The sequence below is a fragment of the Notechis scutatus genome, chromosome 14, assembly GCF_049901735.1.
Source record: "Notechis scutatus isolate UNSWTSFEM ecotype Mainland chromosome 14, rNotScu1.2, whole genome shotgun sequence".
In the NCBI taxonomy this organism is placed as follows: Eukaryota; Metazoa; Chordata; class Lepidosauria; order Squamata; family Elapidae; genus Notechis; species Notechis scutatus.
In genome coordinates, this window is record NC_142022.1 from 129,595 (window position 1) to 148,438 (window position 18,844).

The 18,844-nt window shown below is 44.2% G+C and overlaps 1 protein-coding gene across 2 annotated transcripts in view; it reads right to left on the reverse strand.

Annotated features, from left to right (window-relative positions):
- Nucleotides 1-6,125: 6,125 nt before the first annotated feature.
- The window catches only part of ANKRD35 (ankyrin repeat domain 35), a 41,228-nt gene continuing 28,509 nt past the window's right edge, over nt 6,126-18,844 (reverse strand). For both annotated transcript variants that reach the window (XM_087943749.1, XM_087943750.1), the window contains 5 exons: nt 14,097-16,364; nt 12,168-12,257; nt 10,317-10,382; nt 8,757-8,829; nt 6,126-7,377 (listed from right to left, as the gene is read on the reverse strand). In XM_087943749.1, the coding sequence (XP_087799875.1) occupies nt 8,773-8,829; nt 10,317-10,382; nt 12,168-12,257; nt 14,097-16,364 (2,481 nt within the window). In that variant the 3' untranslated portion in view covers nt 6,126-7,377; nt 8,757-8,772. The remainder of the gene's footprint in view (nt 7,378-8,756; nt 8,830-10,316; nt 10,383-12,167; nt 12,258-14,096; nt 16,365-18,844) is intronic.

Sequence of the window (18,844 nt, forward strand, 5' to 3'; positions counted from 1 at the left end):
GTATTCCACCCCGAGGAACATGAAAATGAGCTTAATTTTGAAATCCGAGGTCAGATTCAAAAGTTATGGATACCTATAAAATTGAGTTCTTTCCTATACATTCAGTTCTTTCGCCACTTTGAGATAGGCCTTGGGATAACTCCACAGGAAAAGCTCGCCACGAAAACCATGTCATTTTTTGAATGTATTCCACCCCGAGGAACATGAAAATGAGCTTAATTTTGAAATCCGAGGTCAGATTCAAAAGTTATGTATACCTATAAATTGAGTTCTTTCCTATACATTCAGTTCTTTCGCCACTTTGAGATATGCCTTGGGATAACTCCACAGGAAAAGCTCGCCACCGAAAACCATGTCGCTTTTTGAATGTATTCCACCCCGAGGAACATGAAAATGAGCTTAATTTTGTAATCCGAGGTCAGATTCAAAAGTTATGTATACCTATAAATTGAGTTCTTTCCTATACATTCAGTTCTTTCGCCACTTTGAGATAGGCCTTTGGATAACTCCACAGGAAAAGCTCGCCCACGAAAACCATGTCGTTTTTTGAATGTATTCCACCCCGAGGAACATGAAAATGAGCTTAATTTTGAAATCCGAGGTCAGATTCAAAAGTTATGTATACCTATAAATTGAGTTCTTTCCTATACATTCAGTTCTTTCGCCACTTTGAGATAGGCCTTGGGATAACTCCACAGGAAAAGCTCGCCCACGAAAACCATGTCGCTTTTTGAATGTATTCCACCCCGAGGAACATGAAAATGAGCTTAATTTTGAAATCCGAGGTCAGATTCAAAAGTTATGTATTCCTATAAATTGAGTTCTTTCCTATACATTCAGTTATTTCGCCACTTTGAGATAGGCCTTGGGATAACTCCACAGGAAAAGCTCGCCTACGAAAACCATAACGTTTTTTGAATGTATTCCACCCCGAAGAACATGAAAATGAGCTTCATTTTGAAATCCGAGGTCAGATTCAAAAGTTATGTATTCCTATAAATTGAGTTCTTTCCTATACATTCTGTTCTTTCGCCATTTTGAGATATGCCTTGGGATAACTCCACAGGAAAAGCTCGCCCACGAAAACCATAACGTTTTTTGAATGTATTCCATCCCGAGGAACATGAAAATGAGCTTAATTTTGAAATCCGAGGTCAGATTCAAAAGTTATGTATACCTATAAATTGAGTTCTTTCCTATACATTCAGTTCTTTCGCCACTTTGAGATAGGCCTTGGGATAACTCCACAGGAAAAGCTCGCCCACCAAAACCATGTCGCTTTTTGAATGTATTCCACCCCGAGGAACATGAAAATGAGCTTAATTTTGAAATCCGAGGTCAGATTCAAAAGTTATGTATACCTATAAATTGAGTTCTTTCCTATACATTCAGTTCTTTCGCCACTTTGAGATAGGCCTTGGGATAACTCCACAGGAAAAGCTCGCCCACGAAAACCATGTCGCTTTTTGAATGTATTCCACCCGAGGAACATGAAAATGAGCTTAACTTTGAAATCCGAGGTCAGATTCAAAAGTTATGTATACCTATAAATTGAGTTCTTTCCTATACATTCAGTTCTTTCACCACTTTGAGATAGGCCTTGGGATAACTCCACAGGAAAAGCTCGCCCACGAAAACCATGTCGCTTTTTGAATGTATTCCACCCCGAGGAACTTGAAAATGAGCTTAATTTTGAAATCCGAGGTCAGATTCACAAGTTATGTATACCTGTAAATTGAGTTCTTTCCTATACATTCAGTTCTTTCGCCACTTTGAGATAGGCCTTGGGATAACTCCACAGGAAAAGCTCGGCCACGAAAACCATGTCGCTTTTTGAATGTATTCCACCCCGAGGAACATGAAAATGAGCTTAATTTTGAAATCCGAGGTCAGATTCAAAAGTTATGGATACCTATAAAATTGAGTTCTTTCCTATACATTCAGTTCTTTCGCCACTTTGAGATAGGCCTTGGGATAACTCCACAGGAAAAGCTCGCCCACGAAAACCATGTCGTTTTTGAATGTATTCCACCCCGAGGAACATGAAAATGAGCTTAATTTTGAAATCCGAGGTCAGATTCAAAAGTTATGTATACCTATAAATTGAGTTCTTTCCTATACATTCAGTTCTTTCGCCACTTTGAGATATGCCTTTGGATAACTCCACAGGAAAAGCTCGCCCACTAAAACCATGTCGCTTTTTGAATGTATTCCACCCCGAGGAACATGAAAATGAGCTTAATTTTGAAATCCGAGGTCAGATTCAAAAGTTATGTATACCTATAAATTGAGTTCTTTCCTATACATTCAGTTCTTTCGCCACTTTGAGATAGGCCTTGGGATAACTCCACAGGGAAAGCTCGCCGACGAAAACCATGTCGTTTTTTTGAATGTATTCCACCCCGAGGAACATGAAAATGAGCTTAATTTTGAAATCCGAGGTCAGATTCAAAAGTTATGAGTTCTTTCCTATACATTCAGTTCTTTCGCCACTTTGAGATAGGCCTTGGGATAACTCCACAGGAAAAGCTCGCCCATGAAAACCATGTCGTTTTTTGAATGTATTCCACCCCGAGGAACATGAAAATGAGCTTAATTTTGAAATCCGAGGTCAGATTCAAAAGTTATGTATTCCTATAAATTGAGTTCTTTCCTATACATTCAGTTCTTTCGCCACTTTGAGATAGGCCTTCCGATAACTCCACAGGAAAAGCTCGCCCACGAAAACCATGTCGTTTTTTGAATGTATTCCACCCCGAGGAACATGAAAATGAGCTTAATTTTGAAATCCGAGCTCTGCTTCAAAATTATGTACGACTAAATGGAATTCTACCTTCCATTTTAAATATGCCTTGGGATAACTCCACAGGAAAAGCTCGGACACGAAAAACCATGTGGATTTCCAATGCTTTCCACCCCATAGAACGTGAAAATGAGCTTAATTTTGAAATCCGAGCTCTGCTTCAAAATTATGTACGACTAAATGGAATTCTACCTTCCATTTTAAATATGCCTTGGGATAACTCCACAGGAAAAGCTCGCACACGAAAAACCATGTGGATTTTCAATGCTTTCCACCCCATAGAACGTGAAAATGAGCTTAATTTTGAAATCCGAGCTCTGCTTCAAAAGTTATGTACGACTAAATGGAATTCTACCTTCCATTTTAAATATGCCTTGGGATAAATCCACAGGAAAAGTTAGCACACGAAAATCATGTGGATTTTCAATGTCCCCCCGCCCCCCAAAGAACAGGAAAATGAGCTTAATTTTGAAATCCGAGCTCTGCTTCAAAATTATGTATTCCTACTCCATTTTATTCTACCTTCCATTTTGACATCTGCCTTGGGATATCTCCACAGGAAAAGCTCGCACACGAAAATCATGTGGATGTCCAATGTTTTCCAACCCGAGGAACATGAAAATGAGCTTAATTTTGAAATCCGAGCTCTGCTTCAAAAGTAATGTATTCCTACTAATTTGAATTCTACCTTCCATTTTGACATCTGCCTTGGGATAACTCCACAGGAAAAGCTCGCACACGTAAATCATTTAGATGTCCAATGTTTTCCACCCCATAGAACATGAAAATAAGCTTAATTTTGAAATCCGAGCTCTGCTTCAAAAGTTATGTATTCCTACCTTCCATTTTGAAATCTGCCTGGGATAACTCCACAGGAAAACCTCGCACACGAAAATCATGTGGATTTTCAATGTTTTCCAGCTCATAGAACATGAAAATAAGCTTAATTTTGAAATCCGAGCTCTGCTTCAAAAGTTATGTATTCCTACTAAATTGAATTCTATCTTCCATTTTGAAATCTGCCTTGGGATAACTTGAGAGAAAGAGAGAAAGACCGAAGGGAGAAAGAGAGAAAGAGAGAAGGGAGAGAGAGGGAGAGAGAGAAGGGAGAAAGAGAGAGACAGAGAGAGGAAAGAAGGGAGAAAGAGAGAGAGAGAAAAGGGAGAAAGAGAGAGAGAGAAGGGAGAAAGAGAGAAGGGAGAAAGAGAGAGAGAAAGAGCCCCCTGTTTAAGAGGGTAGCCCACCCTTTTTTTCCTCCCTCCACCTTTCCTGGTGGACATACAGAAGCTGCAGAAGGAAACCGTAAAAAATAATGGCAAATAAGGGCATGTGTGCAAAACAATTCCTTTTCTTTCCACAAAAGCACATCGTTGTTGCCTCAGGGATCTGGGGAAGATTATTTTGCATGCATTTCTAGACCCCCCGGTATTGGTTCTCCTCCTTGCCAAAATCCAGAAAGCCCTTGACAAAAATTCCTGCCGCAATATTTCCCCCCTCCTCCGCTACGTCCAGAGATTTTTCCCTGCCTCACCTTCCTTCCCCAGGGGTGGAAAGTGCAGTCTGTAGGGTGTGTGAAGGCAACTTTGCAGATGCAGAATCAGCTCTGCAAGGCGGGAATAGAATGCTTAGGGCTGGAAGGGACCTCAGAGGCCATCTAGTCCAAACCCACGCTCAGGCAGGAGACCCTATAGTATATACCATTCCTGACAAGTGGCCATCCAATCTCTTGAAAGCCTCCAGTGTTGGAGCACCTACAACTTCTGAAGGCAAAGCTGTTCCTCTGGTTGTTGATCTATTAGGAAATTCTAGCTTGCTTCTCTCCTTAAAGAGTTTCCAATCCTTTGCTTCCTGTCTTGCTTTCAAATGTTTTGGAGAATAGGTTGACCCTCTCTTCTCTGGGACAGCCACTCAAATAGTGGAAGATTGTTATCATGTCACCTCTAGTTCTCTTCATTAAACTGGAATAGAAGAGAGAATAAAAAAGAATAGATTAGAATAGAATAGAATATAGAGTGGAGTGGAATGGAACAGAATAGAATAGAACAGAACAGAACAGAATAGAATAGAATATAAAGTGGAATGGAATGGAATGGAATGGAATAGAATAGAATAGAATAGAATAGAATAGAATATAGAGTGGAGTGGAGTGGAGTGGAATGGAATGGAATGGAATAGAATAGAATAGAATAGAATAGAATAGAGTGTGGAATGGAATGGAATGGAACAGAATGGAATAGAATGGAATGGAATAGAATAGAATAGAATAGAATAGAATAGAATAGAATAGAATAGAATAGAATAGAATAGAATAGAATAGTGGAATGGAATAGAATAGAATAGAATAGAATAGAGAATTAAATAGAACAGAACAGAATGAGAGAATGGAATAAAATATAATATAGAATAGAATAGAATAAATATTAGAAGGAATAGAATAGAATAATAATGGAATGAATAGAATAGAATAGAATAGAATAAGAATGGAATGAATAGAATAGAATAAGAATGGAATGAATAGAATAGAATAGGTATTGGAATGGAGGAATAGAACAGAACAGAATAGAGAATGGAATGGAATAGAATAGCAGAGTTGGAAGGATCCTTGGAGGTCTTCTAGTCCAACCCCCTGCTCAAGCAGGAAACCCTATACCATCTCAGACAAATGGCTATCCAGTCTCTTCTTAAAAACCTCCTGTGATGGAGCAGCCACAACTTCTGGAGGGAAGTTGTTCCACTGATTAATTATTCCAACTGTCAGGAAATTTCTTCTTAGTTCCAGGTTGTTTCGTCCAGTTTCCATCCTCTGCTTCTTCTCCTGCTTTCAGGTGCTTTGGAAAATAGGTTGACCCCTCCCCCCACTTCTTTGTGGCAGTCCCTCAAATACTGGAACACTGCTTTCATGTCACCCCTGCTCCTTCTTTTCATTAAACTATAAATACCCAATTCCTGCAACCATTCTTGGTATGTTTTAGCCTCCAATCCCCTAAATCATCTTTGTAGCTCTTCTCTGCATTCTTTCCAGAGTCTCAATGTCTTTTTTGTATTGTGGTGACTAAAACTGGATGCAGTATTCCAAGTGTGGTCTTACCAAGACAGCATAAAATGGTTCTAAAACTTCACTTGAGCTTGATTCTATCCCTCTGTTCATATGGCCTAGGATTGCACTCCTTGTTGACTGCTGCTGCATACTGCTCATATTAAAGTGATTGTCTACTTGGACTCCAAGATCCAAAAACCTTCCAGTTTACAGTGAATTTTGGCAATCTGCAACACTAAAACAGAATACAAGAGTCATCAAAGAAGACACCCATAATTTGTAATATTTTGTTTGGTTGTTGTTTTTTAATCCCACATTCCTGATAACTGAACCAAAGTTTAACCATCTTGTGTAAAAATCAGACTAAAGGACCTTTGGGTATCCTCCAATATTTATATTTTCTTAGCACTGAAGATATTCCTTGGGAAAGGCATGTCAGTGAAGAATGGCAGTGCAAAATCTAGGCCAGAGTTTTTCAGCCATGTATGGACTTCAATTCCCAGAATTCCCCAGCCAGGAAAGCTGGGCATTGAACTCTACACGTCTTCTAGAGGCCACATGGTTGAGAAACACTGATCTAGACCATTCCAGCTCTTTCTGGAATATAGTTTTAGTTGCATACATTTTGCAACATCTCATTGCAAAATTTGCTGGTTGTAAGTACAGGGCAATTTCCAATTTTAATACCCTGTTTCCCCCAAAATATGACCTACTCTGAAAGTAAGTCCTAGCTTGATTTACATGTGCGCCCAATATAAGCCCTAATTAAGATCCCGCCCACTCCAGAATGGACAGGTAAAAATTAAGCTAGGGTGGAGATGAGGGGAGGTGGAGCTGTAGCCAGGTCTCGCACACCCTGACATCTGCCTTGCCGGCCCATTTCTTCTGCAGCTGGCAAAGCTTTCCTGAAGGCCTCTGTAGCTGATAACAAAGCTCTGGATCAATCCAGAGCTCCATTATCCCCTGCAAAGGCTTTCAGGATAGCCTTGCCAGTTGCAGAAGAAGTTCTTGAAGGCCTCAGACAGTGAAAATGGGCCAGGGGCGATGCACGCAAGTGAGGTTAGTCAGTGAAAGACATCCCCTGAAAATAAGACCTGGTGCCTTTTTTGGTGGCAAAAAAAATTATAAGGCAAGGTCTTATTTTGAGGGAAACACAGTAATTATGGGATAAGAAATATTTGATGACTCCAGTGTTGGTTCGTGGTTGCTGCTGGCATCCCATCAATCGAAGAGCAAGTCTTTCTTGATTCCCTTGCAAGAATGGCTTACACCCCAAAATCTCATGGCAGAAAAACCTTTGTCCTTTCCCCCCCCTCTTTTCCTTCCCCAACCCGGGTCTCCATCTGAAGAGTGAGGTGAATGTTCAGACATTGTGCAAACAGTAAACGGTTTTGCATTCATAATTCCAGCAACTGGCAAAAAGGACAGGCGGTCTTGTGGGCTTTGCAAAGTTGTGCCCTTCCTGCGTGGTTTTGCGCAACGGACGGATACCCGAAATCGAAGCCAGTGCCCGGGGAATTGGGAACTGGTTTCTCGCCTGCAGGAAGAGAGGATAGAAAAAAATGGATTTTTAGCGCCATGTGAATAGTTGGGCCATGAAATGAAACCTGGAATGAAAAAATGTATTGCAATTCCCTCGGATGTCAGGACTCCAACATGCACCCCCATTCAAATCACAAGTCTCTAACCGCATTTCTCAGAGTAAAAAAGATTGATTTATTAGGAGTTAACATGTCGGCATTTCCTGGTTGCAGCTGACTCTGACACATCATTCATTTCACCTTTGACCCTGGTCTTCCTCCCACCCCCTGGATGTATATTCTCCAATGAGATACATCCATTGGCAAGAGTCCTCAATTGTGCTCTCCAGTAATAATCTTGCGTGCCAGAAGCTTTGGCTGCCTAGCAATTATCTGAAGCATTTGAGGAATGCACTGCTTTCCCCCACTCCCTTTCTGCTGGCAACTAAAAAGACCAAAGGAGTGACATTGGATTCCCAAACACGTTTAGAGGCAATCTGGTTTTGTCTGGGAAAATCCGCTTTTCAGTTTACAGATGAACAGAGTTGGAACTTGGAAGGGATCTTGTAGGTCATCTAGTCCAACCCAAGCAGGAGACCCTACACCATTCTGACAAACTTCAAATGTTGTTGAACTGATCCTGTTGTTGAGATGGTCAGTTTCCTCAGGACTAATCCAGGTTGTAAACTCTGAGGATGGTTATGCTGCACAGGTATTCCTCAATTTACAACCAGTCGCTTAGCAATGGTTGAAAGTCACGGCAAACCCCCAAAATGGGAGTGATGATGACCTGGTTTTGATGTTCTTTTTCCCCCTTCAAATTTTGTATTTGTTTTATTTATATAAGATATAAAATTTCAATTAAACAGTGTATTGTCTGGGTGCAATTATTTTTAGGAAATAATCAAAATGTTTACAATAATATTCATCACATTGATATTTAATAATAATAATAATAATAATAATAATAATAATAATAATAATAATAATAATAATACACTTTACAGTCGGGGACTGGCCTTCTTTCTGTCTCTCTCATTTTCTTTAATAACAGCATTTAATAACTGAGCATTTAATGCAGAAATTACTTTCTTAATTCACTTCAAATGCTATTGGCTACTATAAGGCATGAGAATTTCTCACACTGCCTGGACGTCCTTGAGCTTTGTATCCCAGTCAGTTCTTAAATGGTTCTCTGACTGACCTTGCAAAGTTGCCCCTGGGACTGCCTGCCACTTGAGAAAAAACAGAAGTGTGGGAGAGCCTTAAAAAAATTGCTGGCGGTGATTGACATCTCGTTCATCCCAAGAGGGAGATTTAGGGATCAAATGAAATTCTGAATTATGGTTATCATAAACGCGCCTTTTAAAAATAGATATATAAGTAATGTAATCACCAGAGTTTTCTGGACTTCAATCTGTCCTCAGGATCCGCAATAGCATGGCGTGGACCTCTTCATCCATGTACCCCTGCATTGGAGAAAAATAATGTAGATTCTAGCATCAATGGCCTACAAAGGGATTTCCCTTCAAAGCAAACACCCATTGTTACATTTCTTTGCCAGAAACAAATCGGTAGTGGTCGTCCTTGACCATAATTGGGAGCCGTGGTGGCATAGTGGTTTGTGATGACTCAGGGTGGGATACAAAATAAACACAGTCACAAAAAAACAGCGGAAGCCCCTTTTATTCCTTCACTTTGCTTCAGAGCTCCAAATATCCTTGACTGGAGACAAAAACCTCCCCCACAAGCAGTTATGAAAAGGAAGAAATGCCGTTTAAACTAAAAATGCCTATAAATTATAAAGAGTAAAAACAACACAAACCACACTGAAGCAATTAAGGGAACCAGGCAAGATAAGGGCTTGAAGATGTCCACAGATATCGGAACACACACTAGGAAGGACGCCAAACACAGAGAGGAACGACAGACTAGAGATATTTCCATGCTTTGTTTCCAGCACTGGCCCATACGCATGTCCATCCTTTTAACCAGTTCTCACAGCTGCAGTCCATGAAGAGGATCAAGGCCCTTTCCTCCCCCGTAGACTATGCCATTCACCTCTCTCCCTTATCCTCTCCTCCCTGCGTGCCCTAGGATGGAGAGGGGATGGGCCTGGGTCTTCCTCTGACTGCCCAACTTCCTCCATAACTTCCGGAGCTACACTTCCACTCCCTGTCAGCTGTTCTGCCTCTCCCTCGCAGTCAGACTCCAACAGAGGCATGACATGGTTAGAGTGCAGTATTGCAGGCTGACTCTGCCCACAGTCAAGAGTTCGATCCTAACCAGCTCAAGGTTGACTCAGCGTTCCATACTTCCGAGGTTGTTGGGGGCAAGAGGCTGACTCTGTAAACCGCTTAGAGAGGGCTGCAAAGCACTGTGAAGCGGGATGTAAGTCTAAGTGCTCTTGCTATTCTATTCTTTAATTCCATTCTATTCTCTATTCATTCTATTTTATTCTATAGAGAAAGGGGGAAGAGAGAGAGAAAGTGGGAGAGAGGGAGGGAAGAGAAAGAAAGAAAGAAAGAAAGAAAGAAAGAAAGAAAAGAAAGAAAGAAAGAAAGAAAGAAAGAAAGAAAGAAAGAAAGAAAGAAAGAGGAGGAAAAGAGGGAGAGAGAAGGAGGGGAGAGAGAAAAGAAGAGAGGGAGAGGGGGAGAAAGAAAGAAAGAAAAGACAGAGAGAGGGATGGGGGAGAAAAAAAAGAAAGGGGACAGAGAGAACAAGAGGGGAGAGAGGGAGAGAGAGAAGGAGAGAGGGAAAGAGAAAAGAGTGGAAGAGAGACAAAGGGAGAGAGAAAAGAGAGAGAAAGTGGGAGAGAGGGAGAGAAGAGAAAGAGAGAAGGAGACAGGAGGAAAAGAGAGAGAAAGGGAGAAGAAAAGAGAGAGAGAGAAAGGAGGGAGAGAGAGAGAGAGAGAGAGAGAGAGAGAAAGCTGCTAGAAACTCCCCTCTGCCTTACCTGGGCTGCATTGAGCAGGTGAGTCCTATATATGGCCACGATCTCTTGGTGGTTCTTTTGTGCAACCTGAAATAAACCAAGAGAAGGGATGAGAAACGGCCCACGGAGATCACCAATCAGCAGCCCCATACGGGCCATTCTCAACTTATGACCATATCAGAGGTGGGTATTCAGTCGGTTCTGACCAGTTTTGAAGAACCGGCCAATCCCACCTCTGACTGGAGATTTGACAGTATCCTTCCCCTGCCACGCCCACCAAGCCATGCCCACAGAACCAGTAGTAAAAAATTTTGAATCCTACCACTGGACCACATGATCCTTTCAGACATGATAGCGGTATTCCAGTATTTGAGGGACTTTTATAAAGAAGAGGGGGTCAAATTATTCTCCAAAGCCCCAGAGGACAAGAAATAATGGTTTGAAACTAACCAAAGAGAAAAGCAACCTGGAATTAAGGAGAAATTTCCTAGCAGTGAAGACAATTAACCAGTGGAACAGAAGTTGCCTCCAGAAGTTGTGGGTGCTTCATCACTGGAGGCTTTCAAGAAGAGACTTGTCTGAAAGTGGCTGGACTAGAAGACCTCAGAAGGTCCGTTCCATTCCATTTATTCTTCTTCTTATTTTCTAATTTTTATCCTATTCTACTTTGGAAAAAGCGCAAAGAAGAGTAATTAAGATATTATAATAAAAAAAATTCTGGAATGTGCAGAGATGGATAGGTTAACCCTAAAAATTAAAGGAGAAGGAGATTCAGTCTATTTCATAACATGGGAACTATTCTATAAATGGCTAAATGACAGATAGATTAGAGGAGTGGAATTGGGAGAAATATGGTTTATAGGAGAAAGACAGACAGATGAGTAAATATTTCTGACGGTTATATAATCGATACTATAATGGAAGATAATATATGTTATAATATGATTGATGTTATTGCATATTTGTTTATGTACCGGTATATGTATGTATGTATGTGTATGTATATGTATATGCAGGTCTTGGCGTGTTTGGGTTTTTTCCCGTGTAAGATTGAGAGTATCTTGGCAACATTTCGATGAGGTCCCACTTGCCATCTTCAGGCTGGTGCTTTCGGCTTGCTTACAACAGAACCAGCACACCACACCTCCCCACCATTATATATAGGGAGATGGCAGCTCTGATCACGATTTACTCGCACAAGCACGAAGCCGAAAGCACCAGCCTGAGGATGGCGAGTGGGACCTCATCGAAACGTTGCCAAGATACTCTCAAAATTACACGGGAAAAGACCTGAACATGCCAAGACCTGCTTACCTGTACCCATGAAAATCTACAAAAACATATGTATAAATATAAATAATATAAATATAAATAATATAAATATAAATATATAAATATATTTATGTTTAATATGTTTATAAATATGTTTGTATGTACCTTGGACACCTAGAGAGCACACTGCTCAACATGGAAAGGAAATGTATGATATAAAACAATAAAAATATTTTTAAAAAAGACTAAAACATATGAACAACGGTTGCAGGAATTGGATATGGCCACCTAGAGAAAAAAAGATTAAGGGTTGACATGGTAGCAGTCTTCCAAGCATTTGAGGGGCTGCCCCAAAGAAGAGGGGAGGGTCAATTTATTCTTCAAAGCACCAGACAAGAAACAATGGATGGAAACTGATCAAGGAGAGAAGCAACCTGGAATTAAGGAGAAACTTCCTCACAGTGATTCCTGACTTTTTTGGCTGCAAAAATCTTGGTAGGGATCGCCAGGACCAACTTGCTGGCATATTACAAATGGCAGCCCTCGAATCGTTTCGTGTCGCGAGTGTCACACGCTTACTCCAAGTCCTGCGCGACTCACCTCGTTCTGCAGGATGAGCCGGGTGCGTTCGCTCCGTAAGTTGAGGATTTCACTTGAGAGCTTCTCCGTTTCCTTCAGCAACTTCTTGATCTGAGGGAAAACCAAAGCAGACAGTATGGGCAGCCCTCGGCTTACAACCTCAAATGGGAACCCAACATTTCTCTTGTTAAGAGAGACAGTCATTCGGTGAGTTTACAACCTTTCCCACCATGGTCATGAAGTGAAGCACTGCAGGAACCCAGTTGTCAAATGAATCCAGCTTCCCTGTTGACTTTGCCGGTCGGAAGGGTCGTAAAAGGGGATCACGTGACCCCCGGGATATTGCAACCGTCATAAATACGAGTCAGTTGCCAAATGCCTAAATTTTGATCATGTGACTGTTGGGGATGCCACAAAGGCCATAAGCATGAAAAACGGTCATAAGTCACTTATTTCAATGCCGTTGTAAGTTTGAACAGTCGCTAAATGAATGTGTCAACTCATAAAATATTTCTATGGTCTTTTTAGAGTTGCCAGCAGAAAAGGAGGGATGGAAAAGGGATTTGAAAGAGCAATGCGGCAGTTTGGAAATTGAAAGTGCATTCCATAAATGTTTTCAAAGATAGTAACTATGGTGACTGAAATTTCTGCCGCACAAAATTCTATCTGGAGAGCATGATTGATGACTCTGGGCTATGGAGGTGTCCCATTGGAGAATATGAATTAGGATACACCCGGGGGTGGGGGAAAACCAGGGTCAAGGAATGATGTGTCTCAGAGTCAGCTACACCCAGGCAGTGCCAACATGTTAACTCCCAATAAATCCTTTTGAATTTTTGGAAGTTTGGCTCTTGACTCATGATTTAATTGGGGGTAACTGCCAGAATCCTGACAGAATGGTTGTAATGTGACTTATAACCAGTCCTCACACTTATGACCATTGCAGCTCTCATGATCACATGATCAAAATTTCAGATGCTTGGCGAATGGCCTGTATTTTTGATGGTTGTAGCATCCCATAGGTCATGGGATCTGTGACCTTCCCAGATCACTTCCAGCAAGCATCCTCCATGGAGGAAGCTGGATTCGCGGAACTTCAAGACAAAGTTGGCTCAAACTTTCCATAAAAGTGGTCTTTTTGCTGGCAGAAATCCATCCCCTGCGTGCAGGACAAGAAACAATGGATGGAAATTAATCCAGGAGAGAACCAATTTGGAACTAAGGAGAAACTTCCTAACAGGGAGAGCAATTAACCAGTGGAACAGCTTGCCACCAGAAGTTGTGGGTGCTTCATCACTGGAGGTTTTTAAAAAAGAGACTGGATGGCCATTTGGCATAGGGTCTCCTGTTTGTACAGGGGGTTGGACTAGAAGACCTCCAAGGTCCCTTCCAACTCTGAGATTCTGTTAAAAGCCGCCTCTTTCCCTCTCCCCTCCCCTTTGGGTCTGTTGTAGTTAGCCGGCAGCAGGTGTGGACAGCTGAGGAGAGCGAGGATTCAGATGAGGGGCCAGGACCATTAGGGAGTGGACTGCTGCCTTCAGAGATTGTGGGGGCTGGCAGCAGCGATGAGGAGGTTCCCGAGGAGCCTGTGCTATGTGCATGTGAGCGCAGGATTGCTCAGAGGAAAGCAGTTACAAAAGCACGGGCGACTTGGGAGTAAGGCTGCCCCTCCTTCAAGAAGATAAAAGCCTGCTGTGAAACTAACCTTCTTTGCAGAAGGCAAAGACATTTTGAAACTCCAGCTTCATGGATATTCCAGTATCCTGAGTTTGTATTTGAAGATTCTTGTATTGTAAATTATTTCTTGTCTGTTATCTTTTGGCAAGTCTCACACAGTTTGGCAAGGCCTTATCACAGCTAATTATTTTGTAAAAGCATTACAAAGTTTCTGTTCCTTTTGGATTGTGTTTGATTTGTTGGAAAAGGGCGTGGGTCAGAACAGGGTCTTACCTTGGTGTCTCTTTCCTGGCACATCCTAGCGATGTCATCCACCTTCTTATTCAACTTGTCCACCGTGCTCTCCAACTTCTGGGACTTCCCTCTCAGCTCGTCCACTTCCTCCTCATGCTCCAGCACTTCAGCCATCAGTTCTTGAGTCTTCCGCAGTTGGCAGTCCAGGGCTTCCTTGTGGCGGGCAGAGGCTCCGGCAGCTTCCTCATATTTCTCCTGGAGGGCCGCCAGCTCCTCTCCTAGGACCTGAGCCCTGGTGGACAGCATGCTACAGATCTTCTCGTACTTGCCGAGGACTTGGTCTTCTTCCTGGCGCAGGTCGGCCATCTTGGCAAGGACTTTGTCCAGGAGTTGCATGACGCTGGCTACCTTGAGGCCCTCAGGAGTCCCCTGGGATGCAACCAGCAACTGCTTCACCTCCTGCAAGCCTTTCTCCAGTTCCGCCATCTGCTCCCTGACTCTCCAGTTCTCTCCGATGACCTCAGAGGCCTCCAAGAAGATCTCTTGGCCAGTTTTGTCACCGTCGGGGCTCCTGGGATCCAGTGGGAAGGTTCGGTCAACCTCCAAGGCACGGTTCTCCTCTTCTATCTCGGAGACCAGCTGCAGGGCCTCGTTCTGCTTCCTCACCACATTGTCCAGCTTCCAGTGGAGCTCCTTCAAGATGCAGCTGTCCAGGTTGTCGCCGACGAGGCCACCGGCCTCATGGCTCACCTTCTTGAGGAAGTTGTTCCTCACAAACACCACCTCCTTCCTCTGCTCCTCCAGCTTCAGGCTCAGCTTGCCCGACACTTCCTTCTCTAGCGCCAGCTCACAGGACAAGGCCTCTATCGTCCGCCTCAGCTCTTCCACCAGGCGCTTGGTCTTCTCCTCCACCCGAGGGGAGCCCTCTGCTGAGCTATGTAACTTCTGGAGTTCTCCCTGAAGCTTCTCTCTTTCCCGGCTCAGCTGGGCCAACTCGTGCACCAGGCCGCCATTGCTCTGCTTGAGGTCCCACACTTCCTTCTCCAGATCAGAGCTTCTTCGGCACGGACGGGCCTTGTTTTCCACCCCCTCAGGTTTTGGCCTCAGTTTCACCTGCCCCGCGAGGCCATTCTGGAGCAGGGTCTTTTCTACCCTGCTTTTCTGCAGCTCCTTGAGGGTCTCTGAGCAGACCGGCTCATGGCCAGAACCATTCTTTTCTTCTTCAGGAAAACCGTTGCCGTTGACCAAGGTTTTGGAAGGAGGCTCCAAAATGGCTTCTTGGAGGGGCCGGGCTTTGTCCAGGAGAGCCGAACAGGCCTGTTCCAGCTTAGCCAGAGCTCCCTCCAGGCCGGTGACCACCTTCTTCCAGGCCGCGACACATTTCTTGACCGCGCCAGATGGCACCGCTTGGAACTGCAGCCTGCTACGGACAGCATCCTCGGCTTCCTTCTTCAGGTCCTCGTTTTCGGCCAACATGGCCGCCATCTCCTCCCGGGCCTTGAACTGGGTCTCCTCCATCTCCTTAATGCACTGTGCCACCTTCGCCTGGGCAAGCCTGCTCTCGGGAGGACCAGCCAGGTGCTTCCCCAGGAGCCCCCGCAGCTTTTGGTTCTCGTCGCCCAACTGCTGCGTCCGGGCCTCTATCTCCTTAAGAGCCGCATTCTGCGACTTCTTCTTGGCTTCGAAGACCCCGATGACGGCCCTCATGTTCTCCATGTGCCCCTCCATCTCCTCCACCCTCCTGACCGCGGTGGCCTTCTCCTCCAGGGCAGCCTCCAGCTGGCTCTGCAGGCACTTCAGTTCCTCAGCTTCTTCCTCACCAGGCCACCGGACCGTCGCGGGCTGGAGCTTGGTGGGACTGGTCCCTCCTTGCGTTGAAGCTTTGGGCAGCTCCTTCTCTGCATCCTGCTGCTTCTTCCTCTCCTTCAGCTCTCGGACCTGCTGGGCCAGAAGGTCCAGGCAGTGGTCCCCATCTGTGGGATCATGGCTAAGGCGCTGGCTCAGCTGCCGCCAGTCGCGGACACGGCCCTCCCGGTCTGGCAGGAGCTGGCCGATCTCCTGTACCTGGTCCCAGACCTTTTCCTTCAAGAGCTGGCAGCCCTTGGAGAAGACCTGACAGTCTTTGGCTTTTTGGTCCAGTTGCAGTTCCAGCTGGATGACTTTCATCTTTTCCTCCCGGAACCTGCTCCGCCATTCCCGTAACTCAGGGCCTTCCTCCACCTCTTCTTCATCGTCACTCTGGTCGCCCACCTCGCTCTGGAAGACCAGACTACTCACATCAGTGTCTTTCCCGCTCTCCGAGGGCACCTGTGTGGAAAAAGGGACAGAAATTAAACCATGGTCCTCGACTCAAGGGAGGTACTAATACTACTCTATGGCCACACCTAAAGTACTGTATCCAGTTTTGGTCACCACACTACAAAAAAAGATGTTGAAACTCTAGAAAAAGTGCAGAAAAGAGCAACCAGGATGATGAGGGGATTGGAGGCTCAAACGTATGATAAACGGTTGCAGGAACTGGGCCTGGCTAGTCTAGGAAAGAGAAGGACCAGTGTGGACATGAGAGCAGTCTTCCAGTAATGTTCCACCAAACTTAACAGCAGTAACTTTGAGAGGGATCTTTTGAGGTAGACAACCAGCTAAATATGAGCCAGCTGTGTGTGGCAACAGCCAAAAAACCCAACACAATCCTAAATTGCATTAACAGAGGGATACAATCAAGATTACTTAATACCACTCTATAAAGCCTTCGTAAGACCACACCTAGAGTACTGCATCCAGTTTTGGTCACCACACTATAAAAATATGTTGAGACTCTAGAAAAAGTGCAGAGAAGAACAACCAGGATGATGAGGGGACTGGAGACATATGAAGAATGGTTACAGGAACTGGGCATGGCTAATCTAGGGAAAAGAAGGACCAGGGGAGACAGGAGAGCAGTCTTGCAATATTTGAGGGGCTGCCACAGAGAGGAGGAAGGGGGTCAAGCTATTCTCCAAGGCCAGACAAGGAATAATGGATGGAAACTGATCAAGGAAAGATTCAACCCAGAAATAAGGAGAAATTTTCTGACAGTGAGAACGATCAACCAGGGGAACAGAAGTTGCCTTCAGAAGTTGTGGGAGCTTCATCCCTGGAGAATTTCAAGAAGAGACTGGACTGCCATTTGTCAGAAATGGTGTGGGGTCTCCTGCTTGGGTGGGGGGTAGGACTAGATGACCTACAAGGTCCCTTCCAACTCTGTTAATCTGTTGCCATCATTCATTTAGCAACCATTCAAAGTTACGTCGCTGGAAAAAGTGGCTTAGGATCGGTCCTCACACTTATGACTACTGCAGCATCCTCATGGCGTCAGGATAACAATGTGGGTACTAGGCCACAGGCATGTGTTTTAATGCTCATCCTTTGCCACTTTCCTGACTCGTTTCTGACAAGCAAAGTCAACGTAGGAAGCGAGGTTCACTTAATGACCTCATACATTTAACAACTGCAGTTGGCTTAATAACTACAGGTAGTCCTCGACTTACAACAGGCTTAGCGACTGTTTGAAGTTACAGCGGCACTGGGAAAAGTGACAGGACCATTTTTCACATTTATGACCGTTGCGGCATCCCCACGGCCACTGGACTTGCATTTGGAGGCTTGACAAGTGACTCATATTTATGACATCCCAGGGTCATGGGGGTCATGGGATTCTCTTTTGCGACCTTCTGACTAGCAAGGTCAATGGGAAAACCAGATTCTCTCTACAACCACGTGACTGAGTTAACAATGGCAATGATTCCCTTCACAACTGTGCCAAGGAAGGTCGTAAAATGGGGCAACATTCATTTGTCTCACTTAGCAATGAAATGTGGTCATAAGGATTAACTGTGCGGGGGTGCAAAGGTGTCATGCCCCTGTCGGAGTCTGAATCTGAGGAGGAAGACGAACAGCTGACAGGGAGTGAGAATGTGGATCCCTTGGCTGTGGAGGAAACTGGGGAAGGGCAAAGTCTGGCTGGGCAGAGCAGGGAAGAGGTAGAACAAGGGAGAGGGAGTTCAAAGGAAGACCCAGGCCCACATCCTCTTCATCCTCAGGCACGCAGGGAGGAACGGAGGAGGGAGCAACGTGGGTTGGGTGGCTTATGGGGGAGGAAAGGACCCTGATTCCCTTCATTAGCCACATCTGGGAAGAGAGTTTAAGAGATGCATGCTGTGTACGGCAGCTGCTGGGAGCAAACGTGAGTTTATCTTGTGCTGACTTTGCTTATCTGCGTTCCTGGCATCCTCTCAACCGTGTTGAGTTATTGCCGTGCCTTCATGTCTGGAACTCTTGCCCTGCTGGACTAATGATCTCATCTTGCCTTGATTGGACTTATAGTTACAGTTTTTGTTGACCACGTTTTGGACTTGATTCTCTGCAGCCAAAGGCTGTTCCTGGGAGTTTTTTTCTCCAGCCAGAACAGGACATTGGGGACAAAGTTGGAGCTAATAAAGGGACTACTGCTGATCATCTGACTGTGTTGCCTTTGTGCCATGCCCCTTTGGGTCATCATACCAGGAGATGTTCGGAGTTCAACTCTCAGTCCCAATCAAGACTTTTAAAATGTCTCCTAAGTGGTTAAAAAAAATGAGGGAAAACTGGTTCTGCATACAGGTACAACTTACAACCACAACTGAGCTCAGATTTATGCTGCTAAGCGAGACATTTGTGAAGTGGCTTTTGGGCCCGTTTTACGACTTTTATTGCTGCGTTATGTTAAGTGAATCACTGCAGTAAGTAAAAAAAGGAATACAAAGAAACTG